This window comes from Euleptes europaea, chromosome 3 (assembly GCF_029931775.1).
Source record: "Euleptes europaea isolate rEulEur1 chromosome 3, rEulEur1.hap1, whole genome shotgun sequence".
In the NCBI taxonomy this organism is placed as follows: Eukaryota; Metazoa; Chordata; class Lepidosauria; order Squamata; family Sphaerodactylidae; genus Euleptes; species Euleptes europaea.
The window spans coordinates 18811422-18837916 of record NC_079314.1 but is presented as its reverse complement, the minus strand read 5'-3'; the positions used below and the strand labels follow the sequence as shown (position 1 = coordinate 18837916).

The 26495-nt window shown below is 46.5% G+C and overlaps 2 protein-coding genes across 2 annotated transcripts in view; one reads left to right on the top strand and one right to left on the bottom strand.

Annotated features, from left to right (window-relative positions):
- Positions 1-26495, top strand: part of HNRNPR (heterogeneous nuclear ribonucleoprotein R) — a 105253-nt gene that overhangs the window by 14972 nt on the left and 63786 nt on the right. The window lies entirely within an intron of this gene.
- PTAFR (platelet activating factor receptor) lies at positions 988-2087 on the bottom strand. The gene has a single exon (XM_056847333.1). It carries the CDS (start codon positions 2085-2087, stop codon positions 999-1001), a length of 1089 nt encoding a protein of 362 aa, XP_056703311.1. The 3' UTR covers positions 988-998.

The window sequence follows — 26495 nt, the reverse complement described above, 5'->3', positions numbered from 1 at the left end:
TTCAAAGCAGTAGTATGTGTCTAAATAACAATGAGACAAAAGTGACCTTAAGCACACACAACATAGATAAGAATAACAGTATGGGTGGAAAATCCCCTGTTGGTTTGCCTGATCAACTAAATCTGCTGTCCTCCTGCATTGGTGAACCCCACACCCCTCACGTTGGCCAACCAATATATATGCATACAGTAAGTGAGCCAGAGTGGTGTAGTAGTTAGAGTCCTTCACTAGGATCTGGGAGATGGGGGTTCAGATCTCACTGGATGACCTTGGAGTAGAAAAGATCAAGAGTCCAGTAGCACCTTAAAGACTAACAAAATTTCTGGCAGGGTATGAGCTGTCATGAGCCACGGCTCACTTCTTCGGAGCATCATGACCTATCTCCATGGATGACCTTGAGTCAGTCTGTCTCAGCTTTATCTACATCACAGGATGGTTCTTATGACTAGGCTATTTCTGCCATGCGGGCTGTTGAAACCATTCATGACCCTTATAGGTAAGCCCTCTGCAAATGATCTGCTCTCAAATAATAGGAGTTTGGAACTGAAAGCCTATGGGCTAGTGAAGAATGTCGTGCTTCCTTTATGCAATGGTGCCTCCCGCTCTTGAATTCCTGAGGAAAAATGAAGCCACATGGCCACAGTGATATTAATTCAACTATCTTCCAGATGAAAGGATAGAATTAACTATCAAGTATATACCATCACTGCATACTAATACAAAGCACAAACATCATTTTAAAGTGCCAGACTTATTCCTTATTTTCCTTTCACAGCAGCAACAGATAACCTGGTAGAGGTTCTCTGTGGTTCCTGCATTGGTCCCGAGACACTGTACATCTCATAAAAGGTCCTAAATTTACCACAGTTCCTGCAGCTACTTCTAGGGAAGAGCTGGTAATGTGAATATATCTGGTTAGCTTTGCTGCCCACCAGTCTAATGTTTGGGACTGAATAAGCATGCCAGAAGACCTGCCGCTGTGTAGGTGGCGGCGATATTTACGGCTTAATGGAGTTCTGTATGCAGTTTTCCAGAGGGACCATGCCCTCCACGCCAGTCTCTGTTGTTTGCTTGGAACACTTGCGACTGTCTTTTATGCTTTTCAAATTCTCAGAAAGGTGCTTCCTGAACTTCTTGGTGAGGAAACAGTAGATGACTGGATCCAGAACACAGTTTGCACCCAGGAGGAGCAAGGTCACCTGGTGGAGGTCGTTCACCATCTGTTGGGCCTGGCAGTTGATCGTCCATGCCTGAAGAACCATCAAGGTCCAAGGCAGGTCCAGAACGTGGTGGGGCACAAAGCAAATGATGAACACGGCCAAAACCGTGCACACCATCCACAGCGCTCTTTGCCTGACGTGGGCGCTCTTCCGGGCCTGCACTGGTTGGGACAACAGTGTCCGGATAATGCATGCATTGCACACCAAGACCACCAGGAAGGTGATGAAGAAACAAACGCATATGAGAACATGGAAGCCAAGGACAGGACCTATGTCACCGGTGGTGTCGTAGCGTTCAAAACACCGCCTGAAAGAACGCCCCTTAACCTTCTCTTCAGTAATTCCATTATCAACAAGGAAGTATATGGCCGGGACAGCGATCAGTATCCAGATGGCTAGAGTCACATAGATGCCCCTTCTTCGCGTGGTGGATTGAGCGGCTGTAATGGGCTTTGTTACTGCTTGGTACCGATTGTATGTTATGACCCCCAAGAAGGCGACCGAGCAATAAGTGTTGACAAAAAACAAGTAGCCCCCCACATTGCACAAAAAGTTGGGCATGATCCAGTCCCCCTTGTGGTGGTAGTATACAATCCACATGGGCAACGTGACCAGGAAGAGCAGGTCGGCTGTGGTCAAGTTGACCATGAATATTTTTATTTCGTTTAATTTCTTGGTAGCATATACTCGAGTGAAAATCCACAAGACGTAGGCATTCGCTACAAAGCCCAGAATGAAGATGATGCTGTAGTAGGCCGTGAACAGGGTATATCTGAACTCAGAGTCCACGTGGCATTCTTGATTATGGATGCCAAGGATTGAAATGTTTTTTTCCTCACCATCTTTGGACATCACCACCGTAGTCATGGTGCTCTTTTTAATGCGAAACGTGTGGCTTTCCGTTCTTTTTTATCCTAAAATAAGAATGAAACAAGCCATGCAGGATGAGTAAGCAAGCACAGGTAGTCGTTCATCAACATAATCGCTGCTACCTTGGTTTGCTAACTTTTATTTTTAACTCAGCTTCCCCTTACAATGCTGAATGGCCTTGGATATAAATGCACTTTGTCTAAATTAAAAAAAAAATACAAGCAGCATGGATCACAGCAGAAATTACTTGATATGTTTACGAAAGGCCCTGCTGAAATAAAGAAAGCTAGCAAGCAGCTGGAGATGAGCTTTGGCAGGCTTCCAAAGGGGGAGAGGACAGTGAGGGAGGCACCTACTTTTTTAAAAAAAGGGATGGGGGGGTCTTGACGTTTGTCGTTTCACTGGTGCATTTGCATTAAGTGCCTCCTTGGGGGGAAGGGAAAGTTCTGTTGAAAAAGTCAACCTCTAGCACAGAAGAGGGCTCAGTCCACATAAGCTGCACCATTCATTGGATAATCCATCAAGGATGTGGTAACATAAACTGCCAAATTTGGTCTTATGGGGAGGGGGTCCTTCAGTAAAAAGTGATCCAAAAGGAGCATCAGCAGTGGCTCGAGGAGAACTACCAGTTGCAATCACTATCCAGAAGCTGTGAGCCTCCTGCCTCTGCCCACCACCTCAAGATTCCCATTGCCTCTACCCAGAGCAGCTAATGCTCCCCGCCTCTCCATTCCCAGGCATCTTCAAACATTGTACATCAAATTCTGCATGCTTCCCAAATTTTTGCAGGAATATTTGTTTAAAGACACCTGGAGGAAAGAGGAAGGAAACAGGATTAGTTGCTCCTGGACTGGAAATAGTGGAGGGGGGGTGTCAAGGCAGGGGTGGAGACAGATGCTGCCATCTCCAAAATTCATCACCCAAGGCCACCAGTTCATCTCACTATAGAGCTGGCTGTATCCTGCATTTTTGCAATGTCACCCTTGTCCTTATCTTATTTTACAGTATCTAATGCCAAACTAGACAAGAGGCTAGGAGATCTGTGACTGATCTCAGCATTTTAATAATGCTAACGGAAGCTTCATGGGACCAAATGAAGATCGGGAGCACAAGGGGGAGGTGAGAAGATGGGATTTAAGTTTCTCCTCCATGTGCAGATTCACCAATTGACTGCTTCCCCTCCCACACTGTTAACCCTCAAAGGGGGAAGAAGACAGGTTTGCCTGTCTTTTTTCCTTTGAGGGTTCATGGTGCAGGCGGGCTGGTTTTGATTAGGGAACTTGCTATGGACAGCAAAGTGTTAAATCCCCCTTTTCCCCATCCCACATGGCTCCAATTCCCCCCACCCCCTCTTCTATTAGTTTATTAATTATACTCATTTGTTTTGACTCTTAAGAGGCCATAATACATTTGCAATGCAGTCTGAAACAGGTCTACGCAGGATCCTACTCAGGTCTGTTCAATGCCCCTTACTCTCAGGAAAGTGTTCTTATGATAGCATTGGGATATAAGGACGTAGAGATCTCCATTCCATCTTGTATCTGATGAAGGGAGCGCTGACTCTCGAAAGCTTATACCCCCAAAAATCTTGTTGGACTCTAAGGTGCTACTGGACTCAAATCTATGATGGTACTGTGAGCCTTAACTCTCCATCCTTCAGAGTCTTGCAGTGGGAATCTGGAAACTGAAGGAGGAAGCCTTGAATAATGAAGAAGAAGAAGAGGAGGGGGAGGGTTTTTTATATCCCACTTTTCTCTACCTTTAAGGAGTCTCAAAGTGGGTTACAATCACCTTCCCCTCCCCATTACAGATACAGGTAGGTAGGGCTGAGAGAGTTCAGAGAAAACTGTGACTGGCCCAAGGTCACCCAGCTGGCTTCATGTGGAGGAGTGAGGAAATCAATCTGGGTCACCAGATTAGAGTCCACCGCTCATGTGGAGGAGTGGGGAGTCAAACCCTGCTCTCCAGATTTGAGTCCACCGCTCCTAACCACTACACCACGCCAGACTCTGCTCACCATAGACTGTGAATTCCCAAATTCACTCCAACTTCATTATCCCTGCTAGAGCGGTCCAGATGCGTGGAGTCTGGGTGTTGCTAGAGATGTAGGTCAGAGCAATAATCATCAGTGTTTTATGTTCTCAGTTATAGAAAAACAAACACAATTATTCCAGTTTTACAAATGAGGAACTGAGCTTGAGAGGCTACTGACTTGCCAGTATTACGCAAGTGAACACATGAGGAAGAGGGGATTTTCTTGAAGATCTCTCATGGTGCAGTCCTAAGAAGTTACACCCTCCTAAGTCCACTGAAGGGTGTAACTCTTAGGAATGCATTGCTAGTTTGGTATTCAGCTCGTTCAATTAAAAAAAATGTAATGTTTAGTATTCTGACAAGATCCTATGGGTTAGAGAAACGCACCTCTTGAGATTTAAATTGTTACTAAAATGTAACTTGTAACAATGTTTGACTGCAACTCAGTTTTATAGGGCTTTTTATTATTAATTTTTGTAATAGCCTTTGGCTCCATGCAATAAAATTTGAACTTGGACTTGATATTCAGCCTTTGTCCACGGTTCTTTGTTGATCTAGGATGGCTTAGCTGATATCAGACATGCCTCACTTGGCAGCTTTATAATATATTGCATTTATATTCTACTTTTTCCCATTGTAGAGCTCCTGGTGGTGTACACAGCAGTCCTAGGAGGTACTGAGCAGGGGCATGCTTGCTCAGATTCAACTAGTATGCCCTCCAAGCATACTGTGGTTCCCTCTGATGGGGCATCAAAAGCACTGGAATTTGCAAATGCGTTAACACCTTAGTGTCTGGCTTTTGCCAAATTGTACCTCCATCTGGGGAGAGTACATTTAAGAAAGTTGAAAGATTGGGCATCCACCAGTCCTAAATTTACGCTTGCCAAGTTTTGTATGATATAATGTTGAGCTTTGGATGTCAGAGCACTTCACAGATCTGATGCAACTGTGGGAATGAGCCCTCACCCCTTCTCCTAACTTCTGGGCTGGGGAGGGGGGTCTTGACCCTGTCGTGGTAGCCTTGGAGACCCTTACAAAGCAGCACAATGTCTAACTGCCTCCTGGGTGTCTCCAAAGTCAAAGAAAACCACCCCCTCTCTCCAGACTCCGGAGAAGGGCAGAAACTCTTCCCAGATTAAAGTCTGGTAAGTACGGATACTATAGGGTTGCCAGGTCCCTCTTTGCCACCGGTGGGAGGTTTTTGGGGTGGAGCCTGAGGAGGGTGGGGTTTGGGGAAAAACAATGGGTCTAACAAGATCCTATATCTATAATAGTAAAGTCCAATAGTCACTGATGTATGTATTTTCAAGTTAGTTCAGCAGAAGAAATCAGTCCCTAAACATCAAGAAAATTTGATTCATATCATTTTTGACTGCAGTTAAAGATACAAGATAGTCACCACGTTCCACTTAGGATACATTCAGTGCAGCTGATGAAGAATTGTATTGAAGAAATTTGAAACGGCCGTATCCCCGTGTCATCTTTGGAAAACAATATTTCTTATGCTGAACTATCTTGAAAATACATACATCAGTGACTATTGGAGTTTACTATTATAGATAAAGGATCTTGTTAGACCCATTGTTTCGCATTGTTGTTGCTTACTATGTGTAACTTTTCCAATAGAATCTTTTTGCATTTTGTAACTACATTGTTGTGTCACTCCTGTGCTTAGTACCTGGAGGTTGGCAACCCTAGGATACCACCCTCCCTCCAATGCTGTACACACACATTCCCTTTGTCCCACTGTTGGTCAAACAATACTGCCTTTGAATCCCAACTAGAAAGGCGGACAACAAATGAAGTAAATAAGGGTTCACAACAGCACCCAAATCTACATAAGCTGTGGGTCAAAAGCCGTCTACCTTATGATCATCTGTTCCTCTTTTGAGTTGCTTCCACTCTCTGATAAGCTTTTCTCTGTCTCTAGCTTCTAAGAACTCACATTTATAGTCATTTCTATCCCTGGTCCCAAAATACTTATTGGAAGCAGTCTTTTTCTTTTCTTTGCTAGAATATAGAATACAGTCAAGCTCGTGTGCTTCTCTAGCTTGATATGGAGAACAAAAGCATGCAGAAGTCTGCTGGCAGCCGTGTATATTTCTTGAGTGAAAAAAGGAAACCGGAAACCCAAAACCATGAGAACCTCTCTTTTACGGGACTAGGTGCTTTGTTTCCCGCCCCCACCCCCAGCTTAATCTGCTATTTTCAGTTTGGGCCATTTACCCGCTTATTAGGGTGGGCCCGTTTGTTCTTTTCAAAGCAGAGAGTTCTTTGTGACTTTGAGTGACCTTTGTCCTCTTGCGGACACACATTTGTTCACACACTGGGAACCGATTGATTGTCCTGTTGCCCAGAAGCCTCAGACTTCTCATTGCCCCAAACGTCTTTCTGCAATTTGTGCGGCCATCTGAGTGGGACCCAAACAAGAGAGGCCGCTCGACTCTTCCCCCCTCATGTCATTTTCCAGTTCAAAAAACCCTTTCGTTAAGGACAGGAAGGTTACAGTGTGTTTGCTAACATCCTTGCTTCAGCAGCCAGGGCAGGAAAAGTTATAGCCGAGAAGCAATGCATGTCACGTGGAGGGGAGCTCACGCAGCAGTCTTCGAAGTGAGAACAGGAGTGTTGCAAGAAGCGCGCAAGGATATTGCGAGAGCGCTCGGTTTGCTCTTAGACCTGCTGTTGGAGGGCATGCGGAAGCGCTCTCTCTGTTTGCACCACACGAAAGGGGAATGGGGTGGAGAGTGGGGGTGGGTTAAGGATGCATGTTGCCTCCCACGGCAGATCCAGAAGCAGGTCTCAAACCCCATTCCCCACAAATCCCATTTTCTGCCTTCCTCTTCTTCCTCTATTTAGCTCGCTACCTATTTCCACCTGGGCCATCATGTTCAAAAATTGTAGGTCTATAGAATGGAAAGGCTCCTGCTGGTAGCAGAGCCTTTCTTCTGGCACAAGGAGTCCTGCCCTGGCAAAACACACCTCTTTTGTCACTCACAGCGGGGCTCCTTGAGCGAGAGGCAGCCACTTCTGGACTGGAACAGATTCATAGGATCTTACCCATAGGATCGAAGTGTCTAAGTCACTGCATTAAAAGACCTGGTTGGTCATATTTTTAATATCAATCAGAGGTAAAATCTACCATTGCAAGAAGAACCGGTTAACACTCATTCCTGGATATGTGCCATCCTTGGTTCTCTTATAGCAGCCCAAATAGCCCAGTTTGGCCTGAGCTCATCACATATCACAAAATCACACAAGGTTGGAAGAGGCCATCCAGTGGGAGTAAGCAGAGTCAGCCACGGTCAGTACTTGGATGGAAGACCACCAAGGAAGAATGGTTGCTATGCAGAGGAAGGCAATAGCAAATCACCTCTGCTCATCTCTTGCCTTGTACAATCCAAGGTTGGGGTCACCATGAGTCATGGGCAACTCAATGGCATCTTCTTCTCTAGTTCTATAATGGCCAGTAATTGGAAATCAGCTATCTTGGAGACTAAGTAAAATGAGATGGTCACTCCTCTTAACAAAAGATCCTCCTTTTCATGCCTCAAGTCAGAAGAGACTATAGATAGCATCTGTTTCATGCTGGGCACTGAGAAGGAAGCAGAGCACCCAGCAAGACTAAATTAAGTCTCTAGACAGGGTTGAGGAGGGTCAGTGGTAGATAAGATATTTTGCATTCAGAAAGTCCTGGGTTCAGTCCCTGGAATCTCCAGTTAAAGGATCTCCAATAGCAAGTGTTGGGGAAGACCTTTCACTGTCTGAGATCCTGGAAAGCCACCACCAGTCAGAGAAGACGTTACTAGACTAGATGGACCAGTGATCTGACTTCATATATACATGTAGACTATCTAGAAATTTCTGCAGAATAGAGCATTGGACACTGGTAGAGCAGAGAAGCTTTAGCTGTGAAGTCCGGATTTCCAGAGCACATACTCTGTTAATTGCATCCATAAGAAAAAAACATCCACTTACCAGAATCTAGAGGCTGGAGGTTCTCCGTTGAGTCCAGATTTTGGCCAAACCACGGTGGAAGAAGTACACCAATAAGCAAGTCGTAATTTAGGTTGTGGGAGATATCTCTGCTAGCCTCGGGCTGCAAGCTCCTTGGCCAGGAAACCAGAAATGGGAAGGATGCAGCAAGAAGCACCTGGAAATGAGGAAGCAGTGGCATCACGACTGAGGAAGTGAGAACGGCACATTTATCACAAAGGGTGGGAGAACCCACAGTAGGCTACGCGAGACTCATTGGCAGTATCATTCCTGAAATGCCCAGAGCTCATTATTATTTCATTAACCTAATGAACACTTAGTGCCATCCAGTAAACAGATTACAAAACCACACAAAAAAGTCTTCCGAGCTCTGGCACCTTCTCGGTCCCAGCCACCTCTCTGCAACTAGAAGGTCAATTAGAGAGCGCCTGGAGCCATTCACTGACTCCACCAGTTTCTCCAGCCAGCTAACGCCTTGAAACAGCATTGAGAAAGGACATTGTGCTTTTGTTGCAGAAATCTCAGCAGCTGGAACAGGAAAATACCGGATTGGGGGGTGGGGAGGCAAAAACTGGGAATGAACATCTTCATGTTTTGCTCCTGGCAATTTGGGCACCCTTTCTTCTTCTTCTCCTCTGCTTTCAGTTGCATGTTAGACAAGATGGTAGCAAGTGCAAAGAAGCCTCAGTCTACGCTATCCCCAGGTGGCCTCTTTGTGTGGATTCTTTGAACTGCATGATGAAGCCAACTTGGGGATGAACACATGAAGCTGCCTTATATTGAATCAGACCCTTGGTCCATCAAAGTCAGTATTGTCTACTCAGACCGACAGTGGCTCTCCAGGGTCTTTCACATCACCTTGCCTGGTCCCTTTAACTGGAGATGCCAGGGATTGAACCTGGGGCCTTCTGCATGCCAAACAGATGCTCTACAACTGAGCCACAGCTCCTCCCCACATTAGGGATTAGATATATGATTTCTGCTCTAAGGGTCTCTGGGGATGCTATCCTGTTATACTGGTTTTGTGGAGAGGTGATGGTTTAATTGTCCTCATTCTAGGATTCTTTTGGTCACCAAACTATTTTGGAAGAGCTGAATAGAAACATTTTCATAAATAATCGTGCAAGTATACCACTCCTGTGAGCTTTCCAGAGTATCTGCCTAGCTGCTGTTGCAGCTGTATGAGATGTGGACCTTTAGTGTGATCTAGTAAAGAAGTAATTTCCTCTGCAGATCCGTACAGGATGGCAGGGTCTCACAGAGTCTCACAAATCCCATTCCCTTGGGTCCCGGGAGCTTGGGAAAGCCTTACAGCCTCTCAGGTCTCCTCCCAGCACCACAACCCTTCTCCTTACTTGTGGGGGTATCAGTTTCTCTCTGGGTAGTAGCTGCTGCCACCAACCAATCTGAAAGGGTATCTCCCCTGCTAGAGAAATCTGTACACCTAGCATTCTGTATTTTTGTTGCCATTTAAGGGCTTTGCCTAGTTGCCACATCTACAACATCACTTGTACATTCTGTGTGTGTGTTAAGTGCCATCAAGTCGCCTCCGACTCATGGCGACCCTATGAATCAACGTCCTCTAAAATATCCTATCTTTGACAGCCTTGCTCAGGTCTTGCCAACTGAGGGCTGTGGCTTCCTTTATAGAGTCAATCCATCTCTTGTTGGGTCTTCCTCTTTTCCTGATGCCCTCAACCTTTCCTAGCATGACCGACTTCTTCGGTGACTCTTGCCTTCTCATAATGTGACCAAAATACGGTAGCTGCAGTTTAGTCATTTTAGCTTCTGGGGTCAGTTCAGGCTTGATTTGATCTATAACCCACTGATTTGTTTGTGTGTACATACTAGCACGGGGACAATCTATCACACTTAAACGCTTTAGGGAAGGCAAACTCAACCGCTGCCCTTCCTCTTTACTACACTTTAGAACAGGGATGGGGAACCTCAGGCCCGGGGGCCGTATACGGCCCCCGAGGACATTTTTTGTGGCCCTCGGGAGCTCCAGGACCTTGCCGCAGAGGTGCAGGATAGGGCGGCCCTCCCTGAGGGTGTTCTTGGAGCCATAGCTTGCAGGGGTGCTGAGGCGCCCTTTGGACCTCCTCTCGCTGACCGACGGCCGTTGGTCGGCGAGAGGAGGGGGAGGGACGCTTCCCCTAAGGTTGCCCCCTATAGCCGCAGCGTGCAGGAACACCGGGGCACACGGTAAGCCCCTCTTGCTGCCTGTCGGCTGTTGAGCAGCGAGGGGGGGAAAGAGGCCCGCGGCTCCCGGCGGCAGAGCATGCACACAGGAGCCTATCGGGCTTCAGGGGGTCTTTTGTGGGCCAAGTCGTGTGGGGCCAGAGGGTGTGTGTGTGTAGGGGGGAAGGCTTTTCTCTTCCCCTCTCTGTCTCTTTCTTTATCTGGTTCCCTCCGTCCTTTTCTTTCTCCCCCTCTTTCCATTTCTTTCTCCCCCTCTCCCTTTCCTCTTTCTCTGTTTTCCTTCCTTGCTCCCTTGCCAATCGACCGTGGGCTGCGCCTCCCTGGCGCCTCGTTTGCTCGGGCCCACCGCTGGCTGCCCTCCTGCCTGGGGGGGGGGAGAGAACCGGGGGAGTCCTCCAGGCCTTCTCTGCGTGGCCTTCACTGGGGTTGCCAACCTCCAGGTGGTGGCTGGAGACCTGGCAACCCTAGCCTCTCCCCACCACCAGGAGATCTACATCTGGTATGGCCCCCGAATGATGTTATAAATGTGTAAATGGCCCTTGGCAGGAAAAAGGTTCCCCACCCCTGCTTTAGAAAGTGGGATCAAATAGGCATGATGTGTCTACAGAGATCAGGATTCAAGCATTCAAAATATGAGGAAGTTTAATAAAGAAATGAAAAGAGTATACATGAGGTCCATACAAGTATTAGTCTGAGAAAGGTTAAAAAGGAACAGTGAAAACACACTGCCCTCTAAAATATAACTATACTTATCCTAAACTAAGGGCACTTTCACACATGCTGAGTCATGCACTTTCAATCCACTTTCAATGCACTTTGCAGCTGCATTTGATGGTATGAAATGGCAAAGTCCACTTGCAAACGATCGCTAAAGTGCATTAAAAGTGGATTGACAGTGCATTATTCAACATCTCTGAAAGGACCCAAGGTTGAATTAAGACAGGCTATTCTCTCTTGAATCTGCAGAATTTAGAATTCCTTCATTACCTTGGTTTACAGAGTTTGGGACTTCTCTCCATTGTCCCATGACACATGGTCAAGATGGAGTCCCTAGGTAAAGGTTTAGTCCTTCATGGTTTGTGCCCATCCAAGAAGAGGAGGAGAAGGAGAAGAAGAAGAATTGTTGTTTTTTAAATGCCGAATTTCTCTACCACTTAAGGGAGAATCAAACTGGCTTACAGTCACCTTCCCTTCCCCTCCCTACAACAGACACCCGGTGAGGTAGGTGGGGCTGAGAGAGTGTGACTAACCCAAAGTCACCCAGCTGGCTTCATGTGGAGGAGGGAGGAAACAAATCCAGTTCACCAGATTAGCCTCCGCCGCTCATGGGGAGGAGTGGGGAATCGAACCCGATTCTCCAGATCAGAGTCCACCGCCAAACCACTACTCTTAACCACTACACCACGCTGGCTCTCTTGGTGCTTCCTTGTTGTATAAACTCTTACAAATGTACAAACCCTTCTTGGGAGACTGTATGCCTCTGTGGTCAGTTCTGAGCTTTCTGCCTCTAAAGGAAGAAAACGCACTCTAGCCTTTTGACTTTTCTTCAGGTGTGCCAATCCAGCAAGGTGTTAGATGGTAAATGTTTTGTCTCACTCTGGCCAGAGCCATTTGCATCTGTAGGCACTTAAGTGTCAGGGTTGCCAACCTCCAGGTGGAGATCTCCCGCTATTACAACTGATCTCCAGGTGACAGAGTTTGGAAGGTGGCCTCTATGGCATTATGCCCCACTGAAGTCCCTCCTCTTCCCAAGTCCACCCTCTTCAATCTCCACACCCAAAATCTCCAGGTGTTTCCCAACCCAGAGCTGACTACCCTATGTTCTCTGTTACTCACCCCCCACCCCCGGACACACACACCTCCTTTTTGCCAGCTAGGAACTTACATCTGGGCTTCAATTCACAGACAGAGTTCATTCCCACTTTTTGGGATATCAATGTGATATTTTAGGGTAGAGGGCATTTCTCCACACAGGGATTTTGTCAGGATCCTGAGGTGTGAACACTTTAAAGCGCCATACGAATGCCAAGTTATGATCATCCTACGTGATGATGATAATATTCTCGCGGATTCCCGACAAGATATCCGGCAGGGATAAGAGCCAGGAGTGAATCAGCTGCGCTGGATCCCGTACTGCCAAACCAGCCTAGACAACATTGTCAGAATTGTAGATGGTGGGAATGTGTACCTTTAGAGGCTCGCTACAGAAGGGGAAGGGCTGTTGCTCAGTGGTAGAGCATCATCTGCTTGGCATGCGGAAGGTCCCCGGTTCAAACCCCAGTGTCTCCAGTTAAAGAATCTGGCAGTAGGTGATGAGAAAGACCTCTACCTGAGACCACGGAGGGCCGCTGCCAGTCTGAGCAGACAAAACCAACTGTGATGGACCAAGGGACTGATTCAGTACGAGGCAGCTTCATGTGAGAAATCACCCACAGTTCAAGCTTAATGGACTGAGGCAGGGAGACCTACGGGTCTAGCGGTGTAGCCCATTCAATCCAGAGAGTTTCAGAATGAAGAACTGAAATTACAGTCTCTGCAAATTGAGATGTGAGGATACAGTCCCAGTATATCCACATTTATAGCCTGATAGAGAACCAGTGCTCTGTACCATACATGAAAGCAATTTCAGAGGTGTCTTTTCCTCTGCTGAATAAGACTGGCCTCTTAGGAGCAGCATGTGTTTGCTAAAGGGAACCCCTTAGCTATGACAGCCAGTGTAGTGTAGTGGTTATAGCGTTGGTCTGAAAGCAGTAAAAGAGCTGTGAAGCTCACTGGATGACCTGGGGCTAGGGTTGCCAGGTCCCTCTTTGCCACCAGTGGGAGATTTTTGGAGCGGAGCCACGGGTGGGTGGGGTTTGGGGAGGGGAGGGATTTCATTGCCATAGAGTCCAATTGCCAATGCGGCCATTTTCTCCAGGTGAACGGATCTCTATCGGCTGGAGATCAGCTGTAATAGCAGGAAATCTCCTGCTACTATCTGGAGGCTACAACCAAGAGAAGAAAACACTAGTGCTGTAACACGAAGTATAGGAAAAAACAGCACACGGGCTCACTATATTTGAAACACTCTATATTGATTCTTGTAGGTTATCCGGGCCGTGTGACCGTGGTCTTGGTTTTTTCTTTCCTGACGTTTCGCCAGCAGCTGTGGCAGGCATCTTCAGAGGAGTAACACTGAAGGACAGTGTCTCTCAGTGTCAAGTGTGTAGGAAGAATAATACATAGTCAGAAAGGGGTTGGGTTTGAGCTGAATCATTGTCCTGCAAAAAGTATCAAAGGTAATGTGCTAATCATTGTCCTGTAAGTATCAAGATAATGTGCTAATGAGGGTGTGGTATGTTAATATGGAACCATTGTATCCTGAAGTGATCTGTTAATGTGTGAAATCCAAAGCTAATCTGCATGGCTATTGTGGACTGTAGTCTTTGTTAGTCTGGAGGTTTTCAGGACAGGAAGCCAAGCCTTATTCATTCTTAAACTCTCTTCTTTTCTGTTAAAGTTGTGCTGATGTTTATGAATTTCCATATTAACATACCACATCCTCATTAGCACATTATCTTACAGGACAATGATTAGCACATTACCTTTGATACTTTTTGCAGGACAATGATTCAGCTCAAACCCTACCCCTTTCTGACTATATATTACTCTTCCTACACACTTGACACTGAGAGACACTGTCCTTCAGTGTTACTCCTCTGAAGATGCCTGCCACAGCTGCTGGCGAAACGTCAGGAAAGAAAAAACCAAGACCACAGTCACACAGCCCGGATAACCTACAAGAACCAATGAACTCTGACGGTGAAAGCCTTCGACAATATTTTGAACTCTATACTGAATTAATTACCCCAAAAAAACATTTTCTTTCATGTTGTTTTACATACATAAATCCACAAACTATGTACAAACAAAGTGCATTGCTTGTGCAAAAGGCTCTCATATAACTCAAAGCGGAAGAGACCAGAGTCTATAAAGCTCCCAATAGGTGATGAAATTGATGTTGTGAAGAGACGCTGTAGCCAATGTCACGGTGTGATCTGTCAGCATTTTATGTCACAGCAATGACCCGAAGATCAGTGGAATGTCTTCACCCCCGTAGGTTGGGGTGAGGGCCGGGAAGCACCCGGCGTCACAGGAAAACAAGGGAACACTCTATCCGGAAACGTTTTCGCAAAAAAGCTTCATCAGCCAATTTCTCATAGAATATGGTCTCAAAAGACCTAATTCTATTTTTCCAGCAGGATTCACATGATTTCCTTGGAGGAAGGGCAGGATAAGAAAATGCAATGAATACATAAACCTGCTTCGAATTCTATGTGCGTGGCAAGAATAACTGAAGATTCACATCTTCCAGGGATTAATTTATTTCAAAAATCTTTTAAAAGAGACCCTCATTGCAAATTCCATGCTGGCCATAATTAGACAAGGAATAGAGAATAAAATTGCTGCTCTCATAGTGCCATTGTACAAATCTATGGTGAGACCACACTTGGAATACTGTGTACAGTTCTGGTCACCACACCTAAAAGAGGATATTGCAGAGCTTGAGAAGGTGCAGAAAAGAGCAACCAAAATGATCAGGGGGCTAGAGCAACTGCCCTATGAGGAGCGGTTAAAACACTTAGGGCTGTTTAGCTTGGAAAGAAGGTGGTTAAGGGGAGACATGAGAAAGGTCAATAAAATATGCATGATATGGAGAAGAGTGGACAGGGAGAAGTTTTTCTCCCTCTCTCATAATACCAGAACTCGGGGTCATCTGCTGAAGCTGGAGGGTGAGAGATTCAAACGGATCAAGGAAGTCTTTCTTCACACACGCATAGTTAAAAGTGTGGAACTCCATGCCCCAGGATGTGGTGATGGCTGCCAACTTGAAAGGCTTTAGGAGGGGAGTGGACATGTTCATGGAAGAGAGGGGTATTCATGGCTACTAGTCAAAATAGATACTAGTCATGATGCATACCTATTCTCTCCAGGATCAGAGGAGCATGCCTATTATATTAGGTGCTATGGAACACAGGCAGGATAATGCTGCTGCGGTCGTCTTGTTTGTGGGCTTCCTAGAGGCACCTGTTTGGCCACTGTGTGAACAGATTGCTGGACTTGATGGACCTTGGTCTGATCCAGCAGGGCCTTTCTTATGCTCTTATGTTGACAGCAACATTTGCTGAATCGTTCCTTGGGACCCGGAATTCTATTTCCCTTTTGCCATCCTTTTCCATTATATATGTGTGTGTGTGTGTGTGGCGAAAAGATATATTACACTACTGGCATCACTTGTGGAGGATGGCTAAGAGCTACTAAATAGTTCTCAGCTACTCTCAGTCCATCATAATGCATTTGTGAGGTTTGCGACACACATGCACACACATATGCCAAACCTGATCCTGAGTCATTGGGTGATGTTATTGCAGCAATGACTGTCTGATCTTGGTCATCTTGCTTACCCCAATGGCTAAGCACCTCTCATTGCATCATGCTGCTGGGTAAGCGTGTGAAAGAGTTGTACAATATTATGTGTAGGGTTGCCAACCTCCAGGTACTAGCTGGAGATCTCCTGCTATTACAACTGATATCCAGCTGATAGAGATCAGTTCCCCTGGAGAAAATGTCCGCTATGGCAATTATAGGCTTGAAATCTCTTCCCCTCCCCAAACCCCGCCCCCCTCAAGCTACGCCCCCAAAACCTCCCACCAGTGGTGAAGAGGGCCCTGGCAACCCTAATTATATGACATTGGAAAGTTAATGGAACAGGAGGGTGTAAGCAAGAATAATGGTGGTGGACAGAAGGAAGTATGAACTAGTACGAAGTAGGGTTGCCAACTGCCAGGTAGTAGCAGGAGATCTCCTGCTAATTCAACTGATCTCCAGCCGATAGAGATCAGATCACCTGGAGAAAAATGGCCGCGTTGGCAATTGAACTCTATGGCATTGAAGTCCCTCCCCTCCCCAAACCCCGCCCTCCCCAGGCTCCGCCCCAAAAATCGCCCGCCGGTGGCGAAGAGGGACCTGGCAACCCTAGTATGAAGGGAGATGTCTTGCAAGCTGTATGGAGATGCCGGAATGGGAATAGAGCTTTTTTGGGGGGTGGGGGTGGGGGTGAGTCATCATCAGGGTGGTGTGGGAAAATGTGTTGTGTATGGGCTGTGTCTTTGCGTCAGAGCTTTGGGTTTGGCTCCCAAAGACCAGAGAATGGGGCTAGAATATATTGCATTCCCCATAGCCAGTTTCCCCCCATTTTGATGCATGTATTTATATCAGGGGTGGGGAACGTCAGGCCCGGGGGCCGTTTAAGGCCCGCGGAATCATTTGGTCTGGCCCTTCATGGGTCCTGGCAGATCTCTGGCTCAGAAGGATCTAAGACTGGCAATTTGCCCCCTCCCACAGAGTGCGGCACCAGTTGGATGCCTGCCTGCTTGCCCGCGCTGGGGGGGTCATCTGGGGCAGCTGCCTGCTTGGGACTTGGTCGGCTAATTTTTAAGTTGATAATTTTGTATGGCCCGCGAATGATGTTATAAATATCCAAATGGCCCTTGATGAAAAAAAGGTTCCCCACCCCTGCTTTAACTGGAGATGCTGGGGATTGAACCTGCATGCCAAACAGATGCTCTACCACTGAGCCATGGCCCCCTTGGTCCCGCTCTCTCAACTGACCTACCTCACAGGATTGTTGCTGAGAGGCCAAAATGGAGGAAGGGAGAAGTGTGGTAAGGTGCTTTGGGGTCCTTGCTGGGAAGGAAAGCAGGATATAAATCAGGGGTGGGGAACCTTTTTTCTGCCAAGGGCCATTTGCATATTTATCACATCATTTGGGGGCCATACCGGTGCCATACCAGTTGTAGATCTCCCGGTGGGGGGTGGGAGGGGAGAGGCTAGGGAGGTTTTTGGGGAGGAAGGAAGGAAGGAAGGAAGGAAGGAAGGAAGGAAGGAAGGAAGGAAGGAAGGAAGGAAGGAAGGAAGGAAGGAAGAAAGAAAGAAAGAAAGAAAGAAAGAAAGAAAGAAAGAAAGAAAGAAAGAAAGAAAGAAAGAAAGAAAGAAAGAAAGAAAGAAAAAGAAAGAAAGGCAAAACCTCCCATGCATAAATGGCGGAAGGAAGGAAAGAAGGGAGAGAGAGAGAAAGAGAGAGAAAGAGAAAGAAAGAAAGAAAGAAAGAAAGAAAGAAAGAAAGAAAGAAAGAAAGAAAGAAAGAAAGAAAGAAAGAAAGAAAGGATGGAGAAAGAAAAGGACAGAGAAAAAGAAAAGGACAGAGTGTGACAGACCAAGAAAGAGACAGAAAAAGAGGGAGAAAGAAAGGGAGAGAAAGGAGTGACAGAAAAAGGAAGAAAAGAGAGAAAAGCCTCCACACACACACACACACCTGGCGGCACGCGCAACCTCGAGCAACTGGGCTTCAACTGTCCCGCCGCCCCACCCCGCCTGGCTTCTTATCCCCCCCCCCTCGCCGCCCGTCGGCTGTTGAGTAGCAAGAGGGAGGGGGGAAGAAGAGAAGAAGCCAAGCCGCTCCCTGCGGAGCATTGCACGGGAGGCGATTAGGCGACTCTGGGGGCGGGGTAGGGAGGCGGGAAGGTTGAAGCCCAGTTGTGCCCGCCGCCGCGGCATGCAGGAACCGCCGAGGCAGTGAAAAGGGTGTTTGAAGTGTGCCGCGACGTTCCCGCACACCGCGGCTGCAGGGGCAGCCTTGGGGGAAGCGTCTTTCTCCCTCCCCCCACCACTCAGTAAGGAACCTGGGACCTTTTGTAAGCTGTGCGTGCCTGTGTGTGTGTGCGCGCAGGGGAGGAGGGGGAGCCGGGAAGGAACATGGAATCCTTCCCGGTCGTTCCCCCCCCCCCCCCGCGCACACATACACACGCACAGGCACGCACCCGCTTGCAGAAGGTCCCAGGTTCCTTCTGTTGGGTCTTAGATAGCGAGATTCGTTACATGTCAGACAGTCAAGGGTTAACTAGCCAAATGGCCCGGAAGAGCCGATCGCCATTGCATTCATGTCATATGGTCATGTAGGCAAAGTAATCTACATTTTACTGCCTCGGTACATCCTTTGTTTGGAAGAGAAATCGCTGCCTAGTTACTTTTTAGTTACCAACACGAAAGGATGGAAGAGCACATTCTCCCTGAGAGAATGGCTACTCGTGAGTAAGCTACTCGTGAGTCTAGCAAGCCTAGGGAACTTAGCTGTGTAGGAAATTTATTGTTTAACCCATGTACCCTACCCTTGAGACTAGTTAGTAAAGAATTGATTTGATTAAGAAAACGACTCTGTGGAGTTTTTGTGTGTGACTGCCCTTTATTTTCAATAAGCCCAAAACCAAGATCCATCACTCTGAATGGTAGCAGATTAATTAAGTGAGTTACAGAATCTAACACCTTCCTGCATGAACCCGGCCACGCGCACAGGGGCCCACTAAGCTGGCGGCGCAGCCAGCATGCAGGCTGGCGAGGCCGTGTATAAAAGACCGCACGGACCAAGTACGCTTTACCCTAAATACGGGCGGTGATTCACAACCTGGGATTCCACTGACAAGATGCCAGTGTTTTCTAATAGCTTTTTGTATATGTCCCGTTAGTGGTGTGTATTGTAATGCTGCTGTAATGCCCCTTCTATCATCTTTCTTTTTATCCTTTAGTAAATTCATTCTTAGAGTGTCATCCGCTTTTATTCTAGCTTGAGCAATGACTTTGGTTGGGCTTTAAATTTGTTTTACAATACTTTTCAAATTGTAACAGCAAGAACGTGGTTTATTTAATCAGATGCCCGTGCAGTCTTTTATATATGGGCAAAACGAAACGGCAAATCAAACTGAGAATCGTTGAACACCGATCGCGCGTGCGCAATAAGAATTTAGAGGCGCCGCTCACCGCGCATTATCTGCAGGCCAAACATGCAGACCACGAAATGCAGTTTTTCGTGGTCTGGCAATATCAAAGTAAATTACACCAACATCAGGACATTGACAAACTATTATCCCAACAGGAATGTAGATTCATATTTTAATTTGATACACTGACGCCTAATGGCTTAAATACTGGGTTCGATTTGTCCAGTTTCTTATAATGATATATGCTCGTAATATATATTTTTGTTTATTACGGTCTTAAATTTTGTATTCGGTCTCATCGCATACACATAGTGATTGATTGTATGGCACATGATTATGCTTGCCCTTATTCGGAGATTAGCATCACCTGTTACTAATGAGACGCGTTCACTTTAAATGAGTGGTAATGCAATCTGGGTTTAGATGACGCAGATTCACCATCCACCATTACAAGGGAGCTATGAGCTTGTCCAGCTAGGTATGCTTTGTTTTATATTATATACTTGTTGAATTATATGTTGTTATATGCTTTGAAACTCCTGGATATATTAATCATGAGCACTAATGCATTTTTTCAGAACAAATGTTCTGCGGATAATGTTATAGTGGACTGCCAACGATGAAAAAGCAGTTTTGCGAAATAGGACTTTTACCGGAAACCTATTTTGGCGTTCACCTACACAGCTTCAAGGACTCATTTACAAGCTGCAAGGACTTTAAACCATATGGGCTGTTGAATATTTCTTTTGGAATTGATATGTGTACAACACCAGTTAGTGCATTAATGTTCTCTTGCCTAACGTTTATTTTGCATTTTGTGCTTGTATGTACAATATAGTGATTGAATAATCAGCACATTTGTGCTTGTTTCGCCATAAGTGCTTGAGAATTCCAGTAGCTACTTTTGGGGCACTAGCTTTTGTTTCGGTTGCACAACCTCCAGATAATAGCAGATCTCCTATTACAACTGATCTCCAGCCGATAGAGATCAGTTCACCTGGAGAAAATGGCCGCTTTGGCAATTGAACTCTATGGCATTTAAATCCCTCCCCTCCCAAACCCTGCCCTCCTCAGGCTCCACCCCAAAAATCTCCCGCCAATAGTGAAGAGGGACCTGGCAACCCTAAGCCTGATACAGTGTGGTGTAGCAGTTAGAGTCTCTCATTTTCCTATCATACGTTCATCTCTGTATACCTCTGCCTTCCTTTTACCCTTTGCAATACTTTAAAAACAAAATTCCTTCAGATCGTATCATGGTTGAGGCTGTGTTCACAGCCAGGGTTGCCTAGTGGTTAGAGAACCCGGCTAGGGTCTGAGGGAGAGAAGTGCAATCCCCGCTCTCCTATGAAGCTTGCAGATAACCTCGGGCCCATCATGCACTCTCAATTTGACCTTCCTCAGAGTGTCGTTATGAGAATAAAACAGGAAGGCGAGACTGATGGGTGGTGTTCTGAGCTTCTTGGAAGAGGAATGGAATAAAAATGTGACATACTAGACAGATACGTGTTACTGCGAAAGATCCAAGTGCTATTCGGCTCTAGCACGCTTAAAACGCTTAAAGCATATAATTTGTAACAAAATGTAAATAAAGTGGCTAAATTATAAAAAGGAAGAAAATGGGACCAAAGGAGGGAAATCTAGAAGGGGCGTGAGAGAGACTGCGTGAAGGTGTGAGAGATTGCATGAAAATAGAATCCCCTCTCCCCTTTTAACTGGTATTTGTCATTTTTTTTTCTAGTTGGTGTATTTCAACCGTTAAGTAAATATTTCAGAGTAAGATGACTGAATATCCTGGTATAAATCTGTCCATAAGAGTCTCTGATAATAAATCATAGTTGGCTAAAACTGCTAGGTCATCTGATCATCGAGGTATTGACGGCGGCCGATTACTCTTCCATTAGCCTCTTTGCAGACAAGAGAGCTCACAGAATCCGCTTTCAACAATCAAGTTTCAGGGTTAATTGATCATTGCCATTGAGAATTGTAGTTGTTTCCAGAACTAAGTTCATTCACGCTCAAACCTCCCTTGACCAGCCGACCCACAGGGCGTCTCGCTAATCTTTGAATTCTTGACCAGCCTTCAAAGATTAGCGAGACGCCCTGTGGGTTGGCTGGTCAAGAATTGAGGTCTCTGTACCCTGTATTAAGCTATATTGACAAGCTACCAGACTAATGCACAACTGATGAAGCATAACTCTTTGCGAAACGAACACAGATCTGGAAGTGTCATTTTGGAATTTGAAATTGAAATTGAAATTGTGTACCTGGAACTTGATTTTGGACATCATTGAATTTGGACTCTTTATTTGAATTTCCTTTGGACTTTTTTAATGGGGACTTACCTGGAACTTGGTGAAGTAGCCGAAGGTTCTGTATTATTATTTGTACAGGAAAAGCAAGTATACCTTAAAATTTATTTAATTGATGGAGTTTTGAATCATGCAGGTGAAGTGAACCCATTTGTGTTGTGTTATGTTATATGACTGATAATAGAGCATTCTATTTATCACATTGTGTCTTATTGGTGTTCAGGTCTCAATATCTCTTGTATTGAAAATATTATAGTTTAAATTGAGCTTTGGTGCTGCGTTTTTCCAGAAAACTTGTGTTTGATCAGCACACGTAATAATTGTTTAGTTTAACCTCCAGGTACTAGCTGGAGATCTCCTGCTATTACAACTGATCTCCAGCTGATGGAGATCAGTTCACCTGGAGAAAATGGCCACTTTGGCAATTGGACTCTATGGCATTGAAGTCCCTAAGGGCTCCACCCCAAAAAGCTCCCGCCGGTGGCAAAGAGGGACCTGGCAACCCTAGTAAGAAGAGGGGGTGAAGCCTCCCCCCCTCCCCATGCTGACTTCCCAACCTGAAATGGCTGCAAGGAGCTGCTGTTGGGGAAACCTACAAATAGCAGGCTGCATGGGAGGAGGGAAGGTGCTCCGCGATGAGTTTTGGTGTGCCAACATGTATTGGGAGTTCTGCGCACAGAACTTCATACTCAGACATGTACAGACTGGAGAGGACATAGGGTGGGCCGAGGATTTGGTAACATATCATTAGGCTCTGAGAGAGAATGGCTGGTTATTGCTCAGCAAGCTTCAGGGCTGAGTGGGAATTTGAACGCAGGTCTCCTCAGTCCTAATCTGACACTAAGGTTGCCAGCACTGGGTTGGGAAATACCTGGAGATTTTTGGGGCGCAGCCTGAGGAGGGCAGGGTTTGGGGAGGGGAGTTACTTCAATGCCATAGAGTCCAATTGCCAAAGTGGCCATTTTCTCCAGGGGAACTGATCTCTATCGGCTGGAGATCAGTTGCAATAGCAGGAGATCTCCAGCTACTACCTGGAGGTTTTATCCTATCTGACACTCTTTTAACTACTGTACCACCCTGAATGCAACAGGGAGCCAAAGACTCTTCATGGCCCCCTTACTGCTCCTCTGCCTGCACAGCTAGGATGAAGTGCAAGATCCTGACCGCGTTATGCCCAGAATAGCAGCCGCCTCCGTAGCCAGGATTATAGGATTACTCAGTCCATGCAGTAGAAAAGAGCAAGAGTTCAGTAGCACCTAAAGACTAACAAAATTTCTGGCAGGGTATGAGCTTTCCTGAGTCACAGCTCACTTCGTCAGTGTCAGTGAGGGCACCAAGTCGGACCCGGGATGAGTAAACTCTGTCCTCTTTCCCCCCCCTTCCGTTCCCATGGGAAAAGGGACAGAGGCTGGGAACTGAAACACCTCCACTTCAAAGCCTTCCTGCTGTAAATCTGAGATCGATCTTCCTAGTGTCATTTATAACACCTTGTGGAAGCTTCAAAGAAACTTGTTGTTCTTGCATTTCAAAGTCTACTTGTAATTAATTCTTTGTTTGTTCTATATATGCTGTATTTGTCTTTCTCTGGTCATTCTGCCGATGGATATCTTAAGGATGCTGATCTCGTAAGCTTCTCTGAAATAAACTTTAAACTTTCTATAACGTCTGAAGTGGAGTTTATATTACTGGAATGCTACGAGGTACTGAAACCCTGACAGTCAGATACCTTCAGGATTAGAGTCGAATTTTTCAGATGCATGAAGGGTTTAATCATGGGGGTGCAGGGTAGGGTTGCCAACCTCCAGGTACTGGCTGGAGATTTCCTGCTGTTACAACTGATTTCCGGCCGATAGAGATCAGTTCCCCTGGAGAAAATGGCCGCTTTGGCCATTGGACTCTAGGGCATTGAAGTCCCCCCCCTCCCCAAACCCCCCCCTCCTCAGGCTCTGCCTCCAAACCCTCCTGCCGGTGGCAAAGAGGAACCTGGCAACCCTAGTGCAGGGGGAGAAAGAGTTTGCAAACAGTAGCTCTGAAAGATCATGAAACAATAGCCCTCCGGTACTCATTCTCAACAGCAGCTTTCATGAGTCACAGCTCACTTCTTCAGATAGGATTACTCTGTCCATGCAGTTTTGGTAGCGAAGAGAAGAAAAGTCACCAATCTGTTAATTCTCTCCATGCCATCCTTAAGAACATAAGAAAGGCCCTGCTGGATCAGACCAAGGTCCATCAAGTCCAGCAGTCTGTTCACCCAGTGGCCAACCAGGTGCCGCTAGGAAGCCCACAAACAAGGCGACTGCAGAAGCATTATCCTGTCTGTGTTCCACAGCACCTAGTATAATAGGCATGCTCCTCTAATCCTGGAGAGAATAGGCACGCATCATGACTAGTATCCCTTTTGACTAGTAGCCATGAATAGCCCTCTCCTCCATGAACATGTCCACTCCCCTCTTAAAGCCTTCTAAGTTGGCAGCCATCACCACATCCTGGGACAGGGAGTTGATTATTTTACCCCCATTGTTTTACAAGTCATGCCAGCAACTGGTACAGAGCTTGAAAAAAGCTTAAAGCTTTAATATGGTTGCCAGGGCTTCCCTGGCCTCCCACGGGATGGGGGTGTAGGGTTGCCAGATCCAAGTTGAGAAACTCCAGGAGATTTGGGGGTAGATCCCGGGGAGGACAGGGACCTCGGTGGAGTACAATGCCATACAGTCCACCCTCCAAAGCATCCATTTTCTCTAGGGGACCTGATCGGTGTAGTCTGGAGATGAGCTGCAATTGCGGGAGATCCCCAGGTCCCACCTGGAGGCTGGCATCCTTAAGTCTTAACAAATGCAAAAGGACATACCAAAAAATTCCCAGCACCCATCTAAAGTGAAACACTGCTGCCCAAAGCTGAAGTCTCATCCCTTTCCCCAGCTCGCAGGAGAGGTGGGGAAAAGAGAGAAGGGAGTACCTTGGCCCGCCGGTTGTCTGTTCCTGTTCAACAGGATCCGTCTGCCGAGGAGAACTCCTGCTCAGACAAATTTAGAGAGCTCAATGGGTTTTTCCAGAGGGTCTCTTGTTCTCCATCATCACAAAGAAAGGATCCCCCAGAGGGAGAGAGAGCGTAAGTTGGAGGAACTCCCTTACCTTTGTGGAGAGACGAAGACTCTGGAAGCGCCACAGAACCGGCTATGACAGAAGCGCCGGGAAACCCCAGGCATCTTTCTCGGCGACGTGGAATTCATTTCCCAAGAGTAACAGCAGGAAGGAGCTGTGGGGAAAGGAGGGAGTAGGTCTCTCAGGTAAGTGACTCACTGCTTCTCAGGCTCTTCTGCCAGCTGAAACTTCTGGGCCTTTCGCGGCAGATGCTTCACATTCTAGGCAAGAGGCCAAATATATTCGGCACGCCTTGCTTCTTCAAACAACGAGAAGTCCCAGGGGCAGTGCTTCTGGGTTGGTTTCCCTTGGACGAGAGAACCCCCTTTGCTTTATTTAGAAACATCCCCGCCCATCATGTCCTCAGAGAGAGGCTCTGTACCTCAAGGCGTGCCCGTCGTGGGTGAGAGTGCTGGATTACAATTAGGAAGGCCTGGGTTCAAATTCCCACTCATTCATGGAGCTCACTGAGGAATCATGGGCCAGTCACTCTCCCTAATCTCCCTCAACGTGGTGTAGTGGTTAGGAGCGGTGGACTCTAATCTGGAGAACCAGGTTTGATTCCCCACTCCTCCACATGAGCGGCGGAGGCTAATCTGGTGAACCGGGTTGGTTTCCCCACTCCTACACATGAAGCCTTCTGGGTGACCTTGGGCTAGTCACAGTTCTCTCAGTCTCATCTTCCTCACAAGCAGTCTGTTGTGGGGAGAGGAAGGGAAGAAGATTGTAGGCCAGCTTTAAAAAGGTAGAGAAAATCGGCATATAAAAACCAACTCTTCTTCTTCTTCTTAAGAGGTATAGCTGTGTTACAGTACAATCTGAGAACATTTTTTTGGAAGTGTGTGTGTATGTCTGTAAAGTGCTGTCAAGTTGCAGCCAATTTATGGTGACCCCTTATGGGGTTTTCAAGGCAAGAGACTGACAGAGGTGGTTTGCCAGTGCCTTCCTCTGCATAGCAACCCTGGTATTCCTTGGTGCTCTCCTATCTAAGCCCTGACCTGGATGGCCCAGGCTAGCCTGATCTCGTCAGATCTCAGAAGCTAAGCAGGGTCAGCCCTGGTTAGTATTTGGATGGGAGACCTCCAAGAAATACCAGAGTTGCTGTGCAGAGGAAGGCACTGGCAAACCACCTCTGATAGTCTCTTGCCATGAAAACCCCAAAAAGGGGTCGCCATAAGTCGGCTGCGACTTGACGGCACTTTACACACACACTCCTGTCCAAATGCTAACCAGGGCTTGGAAGTAAACCCAACTAAATAGACTGGAGTAGGTCTGTGAATGCCCTGACCTGGATGGCCCAGTCTAGCCTGATCTTGTCCGATCTCAGAAGCTAAGCAGGGTCAGCCCTGGTTAGTATTTGGATGGGAGACCACCAAGGAAGTCCAGGGTTGCTGTGCAGAGGAAGGCCCTGGCAAACCACCTCTGTCAGTCTCTTGCCTTGAAAACCCCAAAAAGGGGTCGCCATAAGTCGGCTGTGACTTGATGGCACTTTACACACACACACAGGTCTGTGAATAGATTTCCTTAGGATTGCTTGGTCTATTGCAGCAATAAATAAATGAGTCTAATGGCACCTTCATGATGTAGTTCTTTTTAAAATCCCAAGGTAACCTTTTGTGGACTAGAGCCAATTTCTTCAGATACACCAGAAGCAGAGCTCTAAGACACAAAAGCTGGTCCTGAGCGGCAAGATATTGGAAAGGAAACAAATTCCTGGATATAAACAATTGGATAGATAAAAGTTAAACAAACTTATGTATTAATTAAGCTGTCTTATTATAAAAATGATAAAGATAAGGAAGATCCAGATGCTGTCTGGATCCCAATAATCTCCAGAATGGATTTTTTTTTTTTTTTTTTTTTCAAAAATCTAGAAAGTGGAGAGGAAGACAAGTAATGTTTTTGCTGGCTTT